The sequence below is a fragment of the Halictus rubicundus genome, chromosome 12 (assembly GCF_050948215.1).
Source record: "Halictus rubicundus isolate RS-2024b chromosome 12, iyHalRubi1_principal, whole genome shotgun sequence".
NCBI classification, from domain to species: Eukaryota; Metazoa; Arthropoda; class Insecta; order Hymenoptera; family Halictidae; genus Halictus; species Halictus rubicundus.
Window position 1 is genome coordinate 11536120 of NC_135160.1, and position 18679 is coordinate 11554798.

Consider the following 18679-nt stretch of genomic DNA (forward strand, 5'->3'; position numbering starts at 1 on the left):
ACGATTCTCTCGAGCTTAGAGACCTTTTAGTCGACTGGAGGTGAATTGTTGGTTCACAAGTGAGATCGCTACTGAAATATTCAACAGTTCATTCAGAAATCTTTAGAATAGGAATATTAGGAATATTATTGCTAAGTCTAATTACTAATTGCTAATGCCGAGAAACGACGCGACGCGTTGTAAACGGTGGCTTTGGGGTGCATAGGCGCGTCCCCGGCCGGGCCGGGCGAGGAATATATCTCGTGGGTGGTGGAAAAAAGTTAGGTGTTACGCCAGTGGGTCGAAGTGCAGGGGAATGGATAATGTGCAGAATACGCTCTCGAAAGGGAGCAGGACCGCAGAGCAGTGCACGCAGCAAGCCAAGATTGTCAAGATGGATGCTCGCCGCGGACGGTGCGGAGTATGGATTGTTGCCGCGTGATTCGTGAAAGAGACGAATGGCCGAGCCCATGGTTGTTGTTCGGTGCGGGGAAAATATTCGCGCGGCCCGGGAAAAACGCTCTGTCGTTCACGGTGCGTGTTCTTGAGCGTTCTCTGTGCTTCTACGGTTCATCCCGATATGTGCAGCGTTGATTAAACACACCGAGTGCTCTCGCGTAGTGATGAGAAAAACACCTAAAAGCAGTGTAGCAGCAGCAGCGGCCTTCTACAATGGTGGATAATAATTGTATTATCGAGGGGAACGTGAAATTTCGCGACGGTAAAAAAGTGAGTAGAGAACCCCGATCGAATTCTCTGTTAACTACCTTTTCCCCCGTCCCTGGATCCGGCCGACCAATTAACATAAATCGGATAATTGCTCGGCTCGGTACCCGTCAAAATAATACCGCCCGATCTTTTTTCCTCTCCTCCCGCCCCCCACCCCTCTGTCGATTTATCGAACGCCGCTTCAAATTATTTTTCTCTAAGCTTCTGCTGCGAGCGTAAAGGATTTTGTCCGCTGACGGATAAATTCTCGTCGGCTTGAAACTCGTGCTCGTGCAATAGTCACCTCTCAGAGTCGCTTGAGCACGACAGAATAATAAAAGAAACGATAATTGTTGTTCAATGTTCAGAGCAGCTTAGGCTAACGTGCACGCTTAACACACGCATGTATTGTATATGTGGGACTCACCTCAACAGATGTGGCCTTAATTGATTTGTACCACTGCTATGATAATTAAAATTCCTTGAATATCTTTTTGAATGTCTTTATCGTTAAGTAATAAAAAGCAATAATTTAAGAGGGGATCTTATTAGTTGTGATTATAGTTCGTTCAACTGGATAAAAATATTATGTGACACTAATTGGTAATAATTAGATTACGAATCTTTGTGGGCTTATACTGTGTACAAAATTTAGAAATGCAAAGAAAATATTAACAAATATCGGAGGAAGCAATTTCATTTAACTTTTGTAAAATCTGCATAAAAACTCCACAATCTAGTAATAATAATGTTTTGAAAATTCCTTTTGCGTCTGAAATAAAAATGTAAATTATAGTTGCACCGTTTCAAAGTTGGAAATGCTCTGGCTTGAATGTTAACAATAATCGAATGCACATCATTATTATATTCTATTGATACAGTTTGAATGTGTCCGATGAATGTCATTCAGGCATCCGTACACCGGGTCCATTCAAATTTAAATACAATGGCCAACTTCTTTTTTTGCCCATGGCGAAAGAGTCCAACGAAGGTGTCTCAATCTGATTTCAATGCGGGCCCCAACGATTAAGTAGTTTGTTGAAAGCTCGAGGAAGTTAATGGGAAAGGAATGAGGAGGCACGAGGTCATAAAAAGAAGCTAGGTCATTTTCTTCTATTTACATTGGGGTCAGAGAAGAAGTCATTCAAATCAGAAAGGGGTAGAGGACTCTTTCACTTTGATCTTGGAGGGGTGCAGACAGGCTAAATGGATTCGAACAAATATGTAATACACATGTGCAATGTTTCCCTATGCGAGGCTCTTTATGTAAATGAGCATAATGTATCCGGCTGTGTTTGTTATTGATAGCAAACTCTGGTGGGAGCATTTAAACGTATCCATTACAATATAACTACATGTACTTTCTTAAGATGAAATTAACTGGGAACCTTGTCAAACCTCTTTGTTTACCTTGCAGTGGAAATCACGGTGGTGTGTTATGAGGAAACTGTCACCGGTTGCAGGTAATTGTCTTTTCTATGCTCCTATAAATCAATTTTATAGTACAATAAGCACAGGAAACTGTAGTATTTTAATGTCTTTCGTTAGAGAGAGAGAGAGAACACTGGCTCAATTATGAAAGATGCAGTCATGATTCACAGTGTGTGCAACATGCATCCCGATAATAAATTTCCCAGTCTCTTTATCTTATCCATGGTGCAGTTAATATTGACCAAGGGTCTGATGATAAATTATGTTCATTATCAAGGAAGGAGGCAGATGTTGCAACATTTACAGTTCGGTGGTGCAAGGCAAAGCAAAGCAATTCTATTTCCTAGCACATTCTTAGCCTGTAATCTCTTGAAAGAATTTCCTTACTTGTTATCAGCATGAAAAATCCCTCCCTATGGACCCTCCTAGGGTGGCAGCTGGCACATCTGTTACAGATTGACTGGCTGAAGAAACAAAAAATTTTCCAAGAAGAGCTTTGCCTCTGGCAATAACCATTAATACCTGGGCCCTTGTAACTTGAGGATATTTTAGAAGTTGGGGACACCAGTAGCTCGTAAATTTTCCGTAGGGAGAATTAGTTAAGAGTACATAGAAGGGTCTAAATGGATTTCGTTCGCTTTCCACCTCCGAATGACTGTATTAATAGCGTCCCGTGAAAACATTTTCCTTTCATTCACGAATAAATAATACACGGACGAACCAGTCCACGAATATTTATCGAGTTAACAAACTACGGGATCTTTGATTATTTTTCAAACCGTAGTCGAATTAAATTATCGCCGAACCGCCGGTCTTTCTGCAAAATAAACATTTCGCTGCAGTTGGAAGAAAAATATCTGTATTTCAAAATTTTCTTTTTACCTTTTCATTGTTTCGAATTACACCTTGGTCGTAAATGCATCGAATCATCAGATCCCTTGGTCTATTATTTTTTAGTGTTCTATACTAATTTTATACAGTATGGGCTAAAATTCAGATAATTCACTTATTATTGAATCAATGTTTTTCTTATAGTTCGTAGATTCGCCGCGGTGAATTTCACAAAGATACAACGAGTACAAACAGTGTATATTTATTTTCCAAATTGCAGGTCCGTTTGCTTTTATAATTCGGAAATTAATCGAACATGTACATTAAGCAAGCGGATTCTGCGACGAGCCATTCATTTGCACGTTTCAGCTCATTTTTTTGAATCTGAAGTTCATATATAATTAATAAAGTGATGATAATCCGTTGAAATACAATTTACACGTTTGAAAAGTTCATACATTATTCATTATTGAATTTTGGCTCGGTCTGTACGAAATCCAGCGTCGACGAGCGCTTCTCGCGGTAGCGGATCCGCTGAATAATTTTCAAGTAACAATCGAACGCTCACACCGCCGGATTTTAACGATCCAATCGATTCCAGATTGTCTCCATTTACAACTGTACGGAGATAGCAAGGATCGATACAAGCAAGGCCAAACGAAAGCTTCCTTAAGCTTGCAACACTTTCTCGGTGTGGAAAGCGGTTTCACCCTCGACAAGGAGTCGAACACTATCGCTATAATATGTCAGGACGTTACGGTCGTTTTGGCGTTCGACACCCGAGAACGGCTGATCCAATGGCAAGTCAAGATCTCCAACAACCTTGGCGAAGGTTCGTCCTCTTCTTCAACACACAACACATCGAACCATCGATTATTCCTGCAAGGACGATGCCTCATTCCTTCTGAATTTCTTTCCCTAAATCTTCATTCTTCGATCATCTAGGATTTTATTTTTCTAAATCATTAAAAAGCGTTTCACTATAAAATTCTGGTTCCTCTTTAAAACTGTAATAAAGAAAGATTATACAATATTAAAGGCAGGCAGGCAGGAAGGCAGGTGAAGCAAGCGATCAAGACTATCGAGTGGGTTTTTGGGACACGATAACGTTTCACTAAATCATTAAAAAGATTTTTCTCTATTACATGGGAGAGTACAATGCAGGTTCCTAATGCTAAATCCGCAACACAACCTAATTCTTCTAACACCTCAAAGTTGCTCGAGTCGCGTGAACAAAATTGAAACAGGTTGTTCTACTTTAAAGAGCCTATGGAGATTTTTTCTGGACTGACTGCATATCATTATGAACCTGTGTGTATACTATCGTCGAACAAAAGTCGGACAAAGGGGGGTTGATCCCTTATAAAAGAACCGGTAGAGTCGCATCTCGCAGGGTGATCAACCCCGACAACGCTGTACATATAACATCCCTGACCTTCTTAATTTTTGTTCAGACCAGCAGTACCTGATCCTGATCTCGACGGTGCCGTCGAAGGCGAAGATGACGAACGGTCCGGCGCATTTGCACATCCAGGACCGTCGTTTCTGCATCACGGTCGGCATACCGCCACGATTGGTCGGTATCTGGGAGATCGGTCACCTACGTCGTTACGGTGTGGTGGAGGGTCGGTTCTGTTTCGAGGGTGGCTCGAGATGCGGCCGGGGGGAGGGTTTGCACGTGTTGATCACGGATCAAGGCGAGGACATTGTGAAGATGTTGGAACTCGCGGCGGAGGGTAAGCTGGCGAAGAAGCGGCCGTTGAGTCGCATGCAGATATTACAGGACAGCCCTCGCCGTCAGTTCTCCCGCTCGGAGACCAGAGCGAGCGATTTCTTCCCCTCGGCGGTGTACTCGTCCACGTACGAGGAGCAGTGCGACAGCTGCAAGAACGAGAGCTCGCCCTATTGGTCGTCGACGGAGAGCAGCAGGCAGCAGACGGAGCTCGACAGGGATTACAGTAGCAGAGACACGATCTCCGTGTCGGAGTTGCCCGACCAGCCAGGGGATTGGCGCAGCTGTTCCCTGACGCGTCAAGGGACGTCCGCTCTGGAGCGATGCGCCAGTTGCATCAGCAAGCTAGGCACCGTTTCGAAATCGTCGACGCTAGCCACCACCACCGGCGCCAGCAGTGTCAGCAGCCCCGCCGGCGGAACCGTCAACAATCTCGGCTGCCATTTGCAAGCGCGAACACTGGACCGGTTGTCGTTGTCCTCTTGCAGCAGCAGCAGCCACGACAGCGACTATTCCGGCTCCCAGCAGACCCAGCAGCCGCCACCCCAGCAGCAGGTGGAATGCCATTGTTCGCAGACGACAAAGAACGGGCAACCAACGAGCTCGGCGCAGCGCGTGTCGCCCAGCCCCAGTAGCAGCAGCAGCAGCAACAGTAACAGCAACGGCAACAGCAACAGCGCGTTGCCACCCAGACCTCCGAAACCGTCCCAAACCACTGCCGCAAAGAAGCTGAAAAAACCGCCGATGCCACTGCCAAACGAGCCGATTTGCGTGCACTCGCGGAAACAGCAGCTGGTCACTCGAATCACTGCCGCCAACAACGCAGCTGCCGTTACCGCGGGACCGTACGAGAACTACGATATACCGAAGACGATACTGGCTCATCACATGCTGCTCGAACAGGCGCCACAACCCGGCCAGTATTACGACACGCCGAGGAAGATCAAGGAGTGTCTCGCACTGCCGAAAACCTATCCGAATTACGACACTCCGCAAACACCTCAAGCCGTGGTTCTGCAGCAATGCGGCTGCCCGGCTAAGCTGACCGTTCAGTCGCCCAGGTCGTCGGGCTGTCCCTGTCAGAACATGATGAGCTGGGCCGGCTTCGTGCTGCCGTACTGCAGGAGGGGGGCAGGGATCGAGCCTACGGGAGTGACCGTGCACCCTGTCAAGCTCTCTGGAGAGGGTAAGATGCCTGTGGTGAACGCGAGCGGGGAAATCGCGATCTACGCGACTGCCAAAAGGGCGAACAAGTCCGAGAACGTCCGAGACGAGAAGTCGAAGGACAACTGCGACTGCCTCCAGGAGAGCAGGACCAACAACTACGAGAACGTCGAGCCGGTGATCGACACTCAGCCCGAGGCTAAACAAGCGAATTACGCCAATATCGACTTCACGCAATCGTTGGAGCACTACGAGAACAGCAAGGACCTCCTGACCAAAAGCGGAATATCCCAGGAGGAGATCGAGAAGTTCGCCGATCAGATCAAGGATGAGACGGCCGAGCCGCCGCCTGCAGAGGAGTCCAAGATCTGCCAGAAGTGCGGCCACGTGAAGGACAGAGAGAACGATTACCTGGTGATGGACCCTGAAAAGCAATCGCCGAAGAAACCGTTCCCGGGCTATTTACCGATGCAACCGGCGCACAACGCTTGCTCGAAGGAGATACTCTCGAGGATCTGCAGCGGCATCAAGAGCTCGAGCAACCCCGCGTTGTCCGGGTCGGCGATGGCGGCCGACGGCGGAAAGAAAAGATCAGACTCCGAGTTCCGTGTTCCTGGATCTGCCATGTTGGCTAGCCCGTATCTGCGACGACGTTACCTCGACGGCAACGGTACCGAGTCCAGCGGGAACATCAGCTTGCTGCTGAGGAAGCGATCGTACTCGGCGGAGTCCGCTCACTACCTCGACGACGAGAATCACACGTTCCCGTCGACGCTGACGATTCACAAGTGCTCCAGCGAGGCGGACAAGGCCGCGCTGGTGCAAGCGGACAGCCACACCTCCTGCGTCAACTCGGAGACGAAGATGAACCCGGACAGCGAGCAGATGTCGATAGCCTCGCCTCAGCCGTCTTTCATCAAGATCAGACGGTCCTCCTCGGTGCCATCCAAGACTGGCCACAACAGAGACTCTTCCAGCAGCAACGACTCCGGCGTCTCGACCGGCTCCCTCAGTCATAGAACCGCCGAGTTCGTCGAGTTCGAGTTGTCCCTGGCCCCGTCGACCTCCGCGAGGAAACAGAACGTCCTCTCCATCTACCGGAAGAGTCCACCGCCCACGTGTTACCATAGCAGCCTGCCCAGGAAGTCCAAGTCCAGCGACCCGCTACGAGAGCTCTCCTTCCAGTTCCAGAAGATCAAGATACCGACGAAATCGTCTTCGGCGGAAGCCGATATACCCACCTGTCTGCCGAAGGGTGCGAAAGGGTTCAACAGCCCCGGAGAAGTGTCCAGCACTCCTTACATCGACTCGAGGAGCACCAGCAGCGGGACTTCCGACATGTCCGATTACATTGAGACGCTGTCGCTGTCGTCCCATTCGTCCTCCGACACTCCGGACAGTCTTAGGTATAGTTTCCAGGGTTGGAACACCCTCTAAATTTCGTTGTTAGCAGAGTTGCCGGAAGAAGTCTTTAACGACTCTCTGCACGATGAGAATACGTGACTGTGGTTGGCTAGCAGCCACTAGCAGCGGTATTACCCGAGTAATGTTACGTCACGTATTCTCCTCAGAGGAGAATTGGGCCACATTTAGCGGGGAATACATATCGTCTGGTAACCCTTGTTGTTAGCCTAAGCAAGTTGTTCAGCTAGCTAGCTTCCTTCTAGCAGCGGACAGTGCAAAGTCTGATGGTAGAAATTTGAGATTTTAGTTTTTGGTCCAGGAAACGAACTTTTTCTAACCACTTGTCGTGTATTTGTTGATGCAGACTGGGTGGCAGAGCAGTGGCGACGACGCTGCGACCCCGCAGCGGGAAGGAGTACTACAAGATAGACAGGAGCATTCTCGTCGAACAAGGAAGAACCACGTTGACCACGCCGGCCGCGAACTACGCGAACATCACGCCGGTGCTCGAGAAAAGCGAGTCTCCGTCGCCCGGGTACATGAGCAGCTCGCCGTTCGAGCAACCGCAACCGACCCGCGAACACTTTTTGTTTCCCGACGTAAGTAGCACCGGTTGATGGGACATCAACGTGGACCGCGTGCACGGCCGCCGTGGGTCTCACGTGTCTTGGTTGACTTCTTTCCAGGAAGCTTGAATACACGGCAACATTGTTTGGGAAGAGAGCGGAAAACTTCAAGTTCCTAGGAATTCCAAACAAAACCAGCGAGAGCGTGTTCTATTCTCGCGTGTCTAGAAACGATCGAATCCGGGCATCGTGACCGTTTACACTATACGCGGGTATCTAGCGTATCAGCAGGCAACCATGCATTCCAAACACAGATGCATTTATTCAGCTCGCAAACATAGATATATAAATATAAATATATATTATATTACGTGCAGGCTGTTTCAGCTGACTAGAGCATCTCAAGTGTCTCTTGTTACAAATAATGGACAAAAATGTCGGAGGAAAATGTGAGGCCAAACAAACTTTTAGTAAAATTACTTCAAGGTGGGCAGTTTCAATCATCTTGACCTTGACACGTGCTGAGCGAATTCCAAGGAGTTCTTGCCGTCGTTCGTTGTTTCTTAATGAAATCTATTCGAAATCTTTATGTCGAGTCTGATGGCTAAAACTGCTTGGAGAGCATACTCTGTAGAGTGTTCATGATAGCCAAGGTCAAGGACGTCGAAACGCAGGTTTCTTTGATGTAAACGTTTACTAAAATTCTCCCGCAAGTGTCATGTTCTTCGAGATTTCAAGGTGATTAATGTTTTGTTCAATGGTTGTTCCATTTTTGTTATTGTCAAGTCAAGGTGAAGAGGTCAATAGGAATCCAAAGATTCAGATATCATGACCTCTCCGCGTGATCTTGAGAATAACCGTTTGACCGCCGCAGTGTACGTTCCTCGAGCATGGTTTTCTCCTCTGATATTTGTTTCTACTGTTGACGTGTAGTAAGTTGTTTGAGGTGCTCGAGTCCGATGGAACAAGTTGCATGTACGCGCGTCATTCCGTCAGACTGAGGACACGATCTTAAACGGTCCAAGATCCGCATTTGGAACCATACTGAGCTATACACGTAGTCGTCTCTCGAACTTTCTTTCATATCTGTCGCAGCGAAGTCTTCTTCTCAAACGCAGGATAGACATTTGAATCCGCACAATCGATCAGAACCCGAGTCCGCTCGAGGACAATTTTCGTCCGAGTGGGGAGGGGGCGGGCGGCGAGTCAAAGTCTAGGTTCTAGCGTATAGTCGAAATGAAGTCAATAATCGAAACACTTCCTACAACGACTCAAACAATTTCTAAAATGTGCTCAATAAGAAAAGAAACTGTAATAGTTTGTAGAGTAAGAGAATCCTGCCCTAGGATAAAACAAAAGAGAGGTAAAGAGATAGAGAGGGAGATAAGTGGAGGGGGTGGGGGGTGAGGAGAGAGTAGGAAAGAAGCGAAAGAAGCGTGTGCATCGTGCACTCTTTGTACGAGTATATATCGTTTTTTGGATATGTTTTATTTTATATGGGTATACTTCTAAAACAAAAAAAAAAAAAGAAACTCTAGGGTACTGTACAGCGGGGTTTAGGGAATGCAATTCGCGGCTCTGTGTTTATATACATGTACTGTCTGACACGAGACATCATTCTATTTGCATTCTGACCGAACAGAAAGATAGAAAGAGAAAGAGGGAGAAGAGAGCGAAAGAGACGCAATGAAAGTAGTCAGTTGCAAAGCATTCACAGGGTTTTTCAAACTTACTAGTTATTTTCTAAAGGCTAAGGTGTAACGTAATATAGCCGTCAATGGTCTTCTTTCTAACGAGATTTATATGGTGGATATTGTAGAGTCTCTGGGCAATCAAAGATGGCACTATGTATAGATTATATAAAGAACAAAAATAATAAGTATCTCTAAGTAAGTCCTAAGGAACACGCGACACAAAGAACGCAAAAAAGAAGAAAAAAGAGGAAGGGAGGAACGGTGTAAAAGCTCGTGTGTTATTTTTATTGAATTTTTACAACAAAAAAAGAACCGTACTTTCTTCGACCCGTAATACGTTCGCCGCGTATTATGGCTTCTCGATTATCTATGATTTTCCTATTAGATTTACATAGATCACGGCAACGAATTAGTTGTTAGCAGCGCGACGACAAAGGCAATATTAAGTTCCCGTGTGTTCTTTCGTGTAATTGATATGCGTAGCCGTTCGGGCCTCGAACGAGAATATTTTTTAATTGCGTACTTAAGGATATCTACGATTGTTTCCCTGCGCGAAGAACCTATATGTTTATGAAATTCTTTACCAAAAAGAAACGGGGGAGAGAAAGAGAGAGAGAGAGGGGGGGAGGGAGAAAGAGAGAAAAGAAACGAGGAGGGAAGAGACATAATACAAAACGGGAAAGAAAAGTAATATTTATTTTTACTTCGACGGTGCAGGATGGATCTTTTTGATAATAAACTATTTATAAACGTAGGCGATTAAGGGGTAAGCGGACGACTAGGTGATCGTACCGGGCGATCGAGTATAGTTTAGGCCTGTTTCACGTGTCTGCACAGCTTCGAAACTTTTCTTTGAGGAGGCTAACGCGATCATGATGCATCCTGCACGGAGATGGGATAAAGCATTGTCTCAAACAAATTCGACTTCTGTTTCCTGCAAAGCATTTTTACTTTACACAAAGGTCCGCACTGTTATCACGCTTTGTGTCTGACAAATGTATTTCGTTTCGCCGGTACATTTTTCCTAAAATAGCTAGGCATTGTTGGAATTCAATCTGGCAATTTGTGCAAGACAAGGCAGATATCAGTGATTTTTCGCGCTCGGTTCGGCGTTAAGTAATAAAGCCGTAATCATTTTCGCCCATTGAACTGGATCCCATCTCCGGCCGGAGGGTGCAAAACCGGCCGCGAATCTTCTCTCTGTGCGCGTACAATTCGTTTGCTCTTTTGTCTGGCCGCATGGTCCGCCGGGATCTAACCAGTCGTGTAATATCGTTCGCGAATTAATCTTTGCACCGCGGATAATCGATTTTTCTGGAACGCGCGTCGACGCGGTCGACGATACACAAGCGCAGTGATACTGAACGCAATAAATAGCAATGCTAGGGAATTATATGCTGATATTAAAGTGGGGGAGGGAGTGGGGCGGGGGGTGGGGGCAGAGGGGAAGAGAGATTCAGAGGAGAAATAGAGGCGAAGAGAGAACGTCGAGGGATAGAGAGTGAAATGAAAGAACTAATCGATATATCGAACGTTTTTCGCATTTGTGAGATATATTAAAAGCAGATTGTTCTGTGTGTTTCATATATATTATGCTCCACGGAGCGGATAATCAAATCAGTATTCAGAATCAAAAAGATCAACGGCAACGAGAGCGTTTTCGCTGTTCCGTGTATACACAGGGGTTCATTAACCGTGTACAGTTAGCCGGGAATCGTTTGCTCGTTACTATAATACAGCTGGCGTGGCTGGGAACCGAATACATCTATAATACTTGTACAGTACACTGACAGTATAGGACGTTCGATCGAACTTTTGTCCGATCGTCGAGGTTTCAGCGACTTTGTTATCGGCTCGAGAGTTACTTAAAACTTGCATAGATCCTTAAGAGACACGGCTGAATCTGTGTCCGTTCGCTTCTCTCAGTCTCTGCTTGTATTCAAGTCGGATCGCCAAGAAAGTTTACTTTCGCTTCTCAATAGACTTCTTCGATTACTGGACTACGGATCTTTATGCGGAATAAAAGTTGTTTGCATCAATTACACAAAGCGGTAAACACCTTCAAGTTTCTTCCTTTTGTCAACGATTTCAAAAAGGCGGACATAATGTACCATTCTTAAATACTTTCAATCTCTTTGCTGGTTCTTGTCACAAATACATGAAGTCCCCAGTCTGTAGCAAAAAGCTAGCAAAAGGCTAGGCGATCTATCTGCAAAAAGTTGGTGGATCGCTACCGATCGTTCGTTAAACAATCCTCGACCGTGTCTCCTCGATTTTCAGGGGAATATCAATTGGCACAGACGAACGACGAACAGTCTAACAATTTTTCGAATAGCTCTTACCCACCGTGATTTCTCGGAGATCGATGCAAAAGAAATTTCAATGGTCCCAGTACAAGGAACTGAGTTACACTAGGATAATTAGGACAGTTAGTTTCCGGTGATGATTAATTTCAATTGTCTAGAAGAAGTACCTTAATATATGGGTTGCGATGGAGCCTAGAAGCGAGAGGAACATTCTGGTTGATCTGACACGTTTAACCCTGAATAACCGAGCTATGAGTAATATTATTGCTGAGCATTCGTGAACACGAGGAAGACAATTGAAATTCAAATTAGCTGAATAAGATTACAGAAAGATATTTGGTATTGAATTCATTAATTCAGCGACTCGACGAAAGATTCTTCGCAATAGTACAATAGGAAATTCTTCGTGACTGTTTTTAAACGGATTTTATGGAACAGGTTTGCTAGAAAATCGATTGTGATTTTCAGGGTTGGTTATTCAGGATTGAGAAGCTGAACGGGCGACGGATCGCTCGATAGGAACCTAAGTACTTAATTTACCCCTTCGAAACGAGTACTATCTATATACCAAAGAGGCAATACTCGGGAGAGAGAGAGAGAGAGAGAGAGAGAGAGAAAGCTAGATAGAATAGATAGATATAGAGAGAGCAACGGCAGAGATATTATAGACGGTCAAATCGAATATCGGTTGGAACGCCTTGTACAAGAATATTTCGTCCTGGACCCCGGGGGTGCGTTCTCGTCCGTTAGTCGAACAACTATTGCTTCAGCAATGCCACGCTTATCCATTTTTCCCACCATGCTCTGTTCGTTCAGCCAGCTAGCCACCAACTGGTCCGGTTACGTGCACAGTGCTAACTTTCGCATAAACGGATACGGTGCAGGGGGTTGCGTACACACCAGTCGGTTGACGGCTCCGCGCGAATCGTAAAAGTATTAAAGTAGTATTATCACAAGACTGAACAAAAAGAGAGAGCGAGAGAGAGAGAGAGAGAGAGAGAGAGAGAACGAAGAGGAAATAAGAAACTCGAATAATATCGTTACTTCGTGGTTGAAATCAAGTAGGAGAGTATCTAAAAAAACCTACAGTGGATCCAAAAACCGTTCGAACGCTGCACGTCCTATTTTCGAAAAATCGTCGATGCTCAAACTGTCATACCTTCGCGAAACAAAATCGTACGACAATACATCTGGCTTCATTTTAAAGCTTGAAGCCTACATCTTTCGTCATTCTCGAAAAAATCTTTACACGATGCAGCGGGCGGGAAACCGAAGACATGCTTTGCTCGAAAATATTGAAATTGGAAAAGTCCATAAGAACGGTGGAAAATTTTTTACTAGACTGGACCCATCGTGGATTCGAAGATTGAACCTTCTTTTACACAATGGCCCTCTTAAACTTCATGCACGGTTTTTTCTTTTTGGTTATTTTACCGAGCTTCGGACTGAAAGGTGTACCGTCAACTTTACAATGACGCGAGATACCATAAGGGCTTGACACAACGGGAGTTGTTCCGATTTGTGTCCCACAAAACAGCCAAAAAAAAAAACAGCGTACATCAAATTTTGAGGGGTCGTTGCAAAGGAGAAGCTTCGATTTTTAAAGCTCGAGCTCGGGTGTGTCGTGCGATTCTTTTTTTACGAAATGATTGGAACATCGAGAATTTTCGAAAATCGTAGACGATGCGTTCGAATGGTTTCCGGGGCCACCGTGAACTGTAAATTCTCGTCTGGCCCGCGAGACCCGCTTCGGTCCCCCAGCATCCCTCTATTCTTTTCCACGGGATCGGGAGAAAACGGTCCTCTCGTTTCTGTCACTTCTTATTCCTTGCGCCGCATGTCTTCCGTCGACGTCTCGCGGCTGGAGAGCAGGATTGCCCCATGGGGCGCCGCCGTGGCCCCGCCCACGGGCCACGCCCGCTTCTCGGGCGGCCGCTCGGAATCGTCGAGCGACGAGATCGTTGCTTTCAACGCTTTCTCGATGCCAAACCGAGAGTTCGACGAGACTCTTCCTCCTCCGTTTGCCCCGGGGGGCGATCCGAGCTTCGGCCCGGGGCCAAATTCCGGCGGACGCGACGAGGAGACACCGGTGACCGAGGCAAGGCCCTTAGAATGTATCGAGTAAACTCGCGTAGAAACGTAGCGTGTTAAGTCGGAAAACGCGGTGGCATGTTGACTTAACTTAACTTAACTTAACTTAACTTAACTTAACTTAACACTGAACGTACCACGCCGTTCTTATTTTACAATCGTCGAAACGACGCGGACCGCTCTCGCGGTGGCTTATCGAAGAAATCGCGCGGAGTCTAAGCGAACGTCGTCATTTTTTCAAGACGATACAACTGGTTATCGTTCGGGCATAGTACTCGGGGTACGTTCAGCGTTGAATCGGTCTATGGGCGTGGCCTATGCGCTCCGCGCCGCGTTGGATCGTACTCATTCCGTTGGGATGATGTAATCTTAAGGTAAAAAAGCCGACATTGTACCCCATTATTTCTCGCGTAAATCTATCGTACACGTCGGAGGGAGGACGGGTACAGAGCTGTCTCGTGGTTCGACAAGCGACTACAGGCGAACAGCCTCCCGACGATCCCCAAACGAGAGAAACCGGTCCCACGAGGAATTCGTTTTTCGTCTTGCGTGGGCGCGCGCACGCGATCTCACCGGGGATCGGCTCTATAAACCACATGCTAGTCAAAGTTAAGTACTACCGTAGCGATAATATATTTTTACTGTAAAGGGGACTGCTGCGCACTGGCCGGCAGCTGCGCACACGGCGCTCCGATCGTTGTTAAGAGGAGAACAGTGCACATAGAATTGTTACTTCGCCGAGCCACGGCTCCGAAGCTTAGGCAGATCTGTAACGTACGAACTGCTCCAGCCGATGCTGGTCGAGCCCTCGGAGATCTCGCGAAAATCACTATGTCGCTGCTACAGTTCACGAGCGGGACTTTTATCTCGCTCTTGTCAATTTTTTTCCGGTTTCAGGATGGGTCAACTCTCTTATCTGACCCACTTTTCATTGTTTGCGAACACGCAGCGCGTCATGCACGTTGGATTTATTATTTGTGAACGAGGAGAAGTATTTAACGATACAGTCTCCTACTCGCTAGTGGAACGAATTCGCAAATTTGCAAATACAGTTGAGAAAATGGAAAATGAGCGAGGATTAACCCCTTGCCATATAATATCGAGTTACAAATTCGAGAAATATTAATTAAGCATGCACGTTATTGATTTCCTTCAAGCTGGAATAAAATTCTATTTTTCTGTCGTCGATATTTAATCGTTAGAGAAAATATAGACACGTAATAGATATCAATTTTCTCTTTTCTAGAACCTTCACACGATGACGAATCATCGTAAATCATAGTGCAAGGGGTTAAACAGTCCACTGAAGCTCATACTAGAATTTTCTCAGAACTTAGAGACTTTCGAAGAATGAATCCACTCGTGAGGAACGTGTAAGGGTTGAACAAGCTCCACAGGCCGAACATGCGCTTCATACGTTACAGCTGGGTATCCGCTGCCGGCCGAAAGTTTCCCTTGGTTCTGTCTACGGTGTCGATGCACGTTGGGAACCAACTGCCGAGTCGGAATCATTTTGGTGATCGACAGCCGGACGAATATTTTCGGCCAGCAGCGTACGCGTAGATCTCATCCACTCACCGTTCGCAGTTGTAATCCCTCCACTGGTTTAAGGACTTTTAAGGAAGAATGGAATTGGCCAAGCTCGGAGCCCCGTGTGCCGGCTCCCGGGCCGCGGAACAACCATATCTAAGAATTTACTAACGATATACACGATTACGAATAGCGAGTAACGTTTCCCGAGGGTATTATATATTGTACATACGCGGGGCGAGTCGGCCGAGACAATACGACTGATCAGCCCCCCACAATCTTCGAACTGGAAGGAAAGACAGTTCTCACAGTATATAAGTTCTGTTTTCTGTAGAATTAATCATTCTGACACTTGTACTCTTCTGTTCTGCTACCAGAAAATTAATATTTAACCTCTTAAGCGCTGTACGCCACTATGGTGTCTTCCGTGGAAAGCAGAAGTTTGTATGGTGCGAACCACTATAGTGGCCTTTATTCCCTTCGCGGCCAGGCGCGCCGTACCTGGGAGACGGAGTCGCGGACAGGTGCGCAGTTTGAACGGTACGCCACTATAGTGGTTTTTCCGTGGAAAGCATCAGTTTGGACGGTGCGAACCACTATAGTGGCCTTTATTCCCTTCGCGGCCAGGCGCGCCGTACCTGGGAGACGGAGTCGCGGACAGGCGCGCAGTTTGAACGGTACGCCACTATAGTGGTTTTTCCGTGGAAAGCATCAGTTTGGACGGTGCGAACCACTATAGTGGCTTTTATTCCCTTCGCGGCCAGGCGCGCCGTACCTGGGACATAGAGTTGCGGACGAGTGCGCCGTGCTTAAGAGATTAATCAAAGATAATCTAATTAATTTTATATCGTAATACTCAGTTACTTTACAACTTTTGTATTGCAATACTCATCTTAATATTCAGAGACTTCCTCTCCTCTGTTAAATTCTTTCAATATTTCGTAAAGGAGATGCGCTATAAAAACATTTTAACGGTGGAGGTAGCTCTGAAAAACAATGATGGTAATATGTTAACTTGTCGATTTCAGTCCTGTTCGGTTTACCCATTGCCAACGGGGCAATTAACGTCTTGGAAGATTAGGGGAGCCAACGATGTGCTTTATTTGTTTTGCCTAAAAATCGTTTCCGAGTTCGAAAATTGTGGGTCTCGTCCGGTCGATCAGTCCCGGGCGACTCGGCCGTCGTATGTGCACACAAAAATATACATATACATATACACGCTCTCGCGTTCTAATTTCTGTACATAGTCGGTGTGTGGCATTAGGCGTAACCGAGGTGTTTCTTTATTTTCAGCGATTCCGAAAGAACCGCCGTCGGGCACGATTTTTACCTGTACATACGCGAAGAAAAACGGGGGGGGGAGCAGGGGATTTAGGGGTTGGGGAGGGGGTGCACTCTAGAAACGGTGCGATGAAATGCGCTCGAATCGTCTTCGGGGCCATTATCGCTCCCGCGATTGATTCCGGGCGTTGTAATCGTCGCGCGATCATTGTTTAATCGCGCACGAGTCCGTCGTCGTCGTCGACGGGGATTATCCGCGCGATACCAGCAATCTTGAAAACGCTTTACTTGCACACAGGCACGAGAAAACGTTCGACGTACGAAGTCTGTCGAAAGAGAGACAGGGGGAGAGAGAGAGAGAGAGAGAGAGAGAGAGAGAACCGGGACGGAAGCGAAATTCGCTTAAACGCCGCGCCGCCGGTTTCTATATGCAGACACTTTGCATTCTCGATTCGGAGAGAGGAGACTGCGAATCGCATTTGCACGCGAGCAATACGCTCCGCGGGATCGATGCTGACGGATTAAACGAGGATCCGCCTAAATGGAACTGCAGTGTAACGGTGAATATTCTTCTGGGTCCGTCGTCCCTCGTCGCTTACCAAAATATTAGGTCGTCCCGCATTCATGCATTCTTCCAAAATTTATTCCTATGCATTTGGGTACGCACCATTTTGTCAATTGGAAATGTCCATTCGGGGCATTCGTAAAATATACCTACTCGTTGATATTCCAATACGAAGATTAAGTAAATACACACCGCTTCAGAAAATGACAAGATTTGAACGTTTCGTTTTTACATACTAACCACGAATATTTCTCATTATCTCACACGGTAATCGTTTCAGTTTTCTCTCAGTTCAGTGGTTCTCCAAAACAATGTTTCAATTCGATACTCCACTCATTCTTTAAAAGCGGAACGAAACGCTTGAAATGAAATGCTTCGTTTCAATGATTAAAAGTAAATGTTATTATCTCACGCTTGAATACACGACTCGTGGGACGATCTAATGGATCCACCTTGATCTTGGCCGTTTAAAGCCAGCGCGGAAAGACGACGGGACTTCTGGGTGGGAGCCTAATACCTCCAGCCACTAATTATTCCGAGCAGTGCGCTTTACGGGTACGCCGGGAGGTTGTTAATAGGCTCCGCCGATCCAAATCGAGCGATACTCTGTTTAAACGGCTGCATCGAGCCCCGGAGCCTCTTCATGTACATACCATTCCCGTAGACGGTCTGTTGATCATGTGTACTTAAAGGATCGCTCTCGTACAAGAGCCATTCCGAGCGAGTAAACGTTCCGCTCGGTCTGATGAACGCTGTGCCATCTTCCCTCGGCTGAGACCGATCTTGAAAAACGGCACCCGGCGTCAAACTGTGGACGCGCACACCCGACGATAACGGCAAACCGGAAATAGAGCACAGTAACGACCTATGAAAATAGTTCTCCAAGTTCTACTATGCCTGACCATTGAATATGGCCCGTGTACAAGACATTGTCCTTTTTTGGTAGATACTTTACCGTAAATCATAACTTATTCTATATTTCTGTACCCTTCGATTCGTCCAAATTTTTCCTGGCAGTAATTTGCAATTTTTAAAAGCCCATGGTCCATGGCTAAAGAATTTTTAGTGGATTTGTTTGACAGAAACAACAATTTCATACATACATGACACAGTCCTTTTTGTTCGTCCATTACAGTTAATCGAAGGCATACAAAATAACCCTGAGTGGTTCAATGGCCACGGCAGTTTTATTCACAAAGCAACACAAATTGCCTGGAGTTCTTGGAACAACTTTAACCCTTAGCACTCGAATGGCGACTGTAAGGCGCCACTAAAAATTGCTGTATTATTATTCAAAATATTTTTTACAATATTAAATTAGTTTGCATTTACTAGATTACTAAATATTTCAGTACTGTGCGAGTAAATTGCACCGTTTTCGTATGTATAGCATGAAA

At 46.2% G+C, this 18679-nt stretch overlaps 1 protein-coding gene across 2 annotated transcripts; it reads left to right on the forward strand.

Moving 5' to 3' along the window:
* Positions 1 to 175: 175 nt before the first annotated feature.
* LOC143359619 (uncharacterized) lies at positions 176 to 8570 on the forward strand. Of its 2 annotated transcripts, XM_076797667.1 has the most exons (6): positions 176 to 708; positions 2105 to 2150; positions 3551 to 3781; positions 4404 to 7251; positions 7614 to 7848; positions 7936 to 7951. In XM_076797667.1, the coding sequence occupies exons 1-6, from the start codon at positions 652 to 654 to the stop codon at positions 7942 to 7944; spliced, it is 3426 nt and encodes a 1141-aa protein (XP_076653782.1). In that variant the 5' UTR covers positions 176 to 651; the 3' UTR covers positions 7945 to 7951. The 2 variants fall into 2 exon arrangements, with proteins under 2 accessions (XP_076653782.1, XP_076653781.1); XM_076797666.1 differs by having other exon boundaries at positions 7614 to 8570.
* The last annotated feature ends 10109 nt before the right edge of the window (positions 8571 to 18679 follow it).

Excerpts from the sequence above, each read along its gene's own strand:
- LOC143359619 (XM_076797666.1), top strand. The coding sequence starts at position 652 with ATGGTGGATAATAATTGTATTATCGAGGGGAACGTGAAATTTCGCGAC. Across the intron at positions 3,782-4,403 it reads CTCCAACAACCTTGGCGAAG|ACCAGCAGTACCTGATCCTG; the intron begins GTTCGTCCTCTT and ends ATTTTTGTTCAG. Across the intron at positions 7,252-7,613 it reads GACACTCCGGACAGTCTTAG|ACTGGGTGGCAGAGCAGTGG; the intron begins GTATAGTTTCCA and ends TTGTTGATGCAG.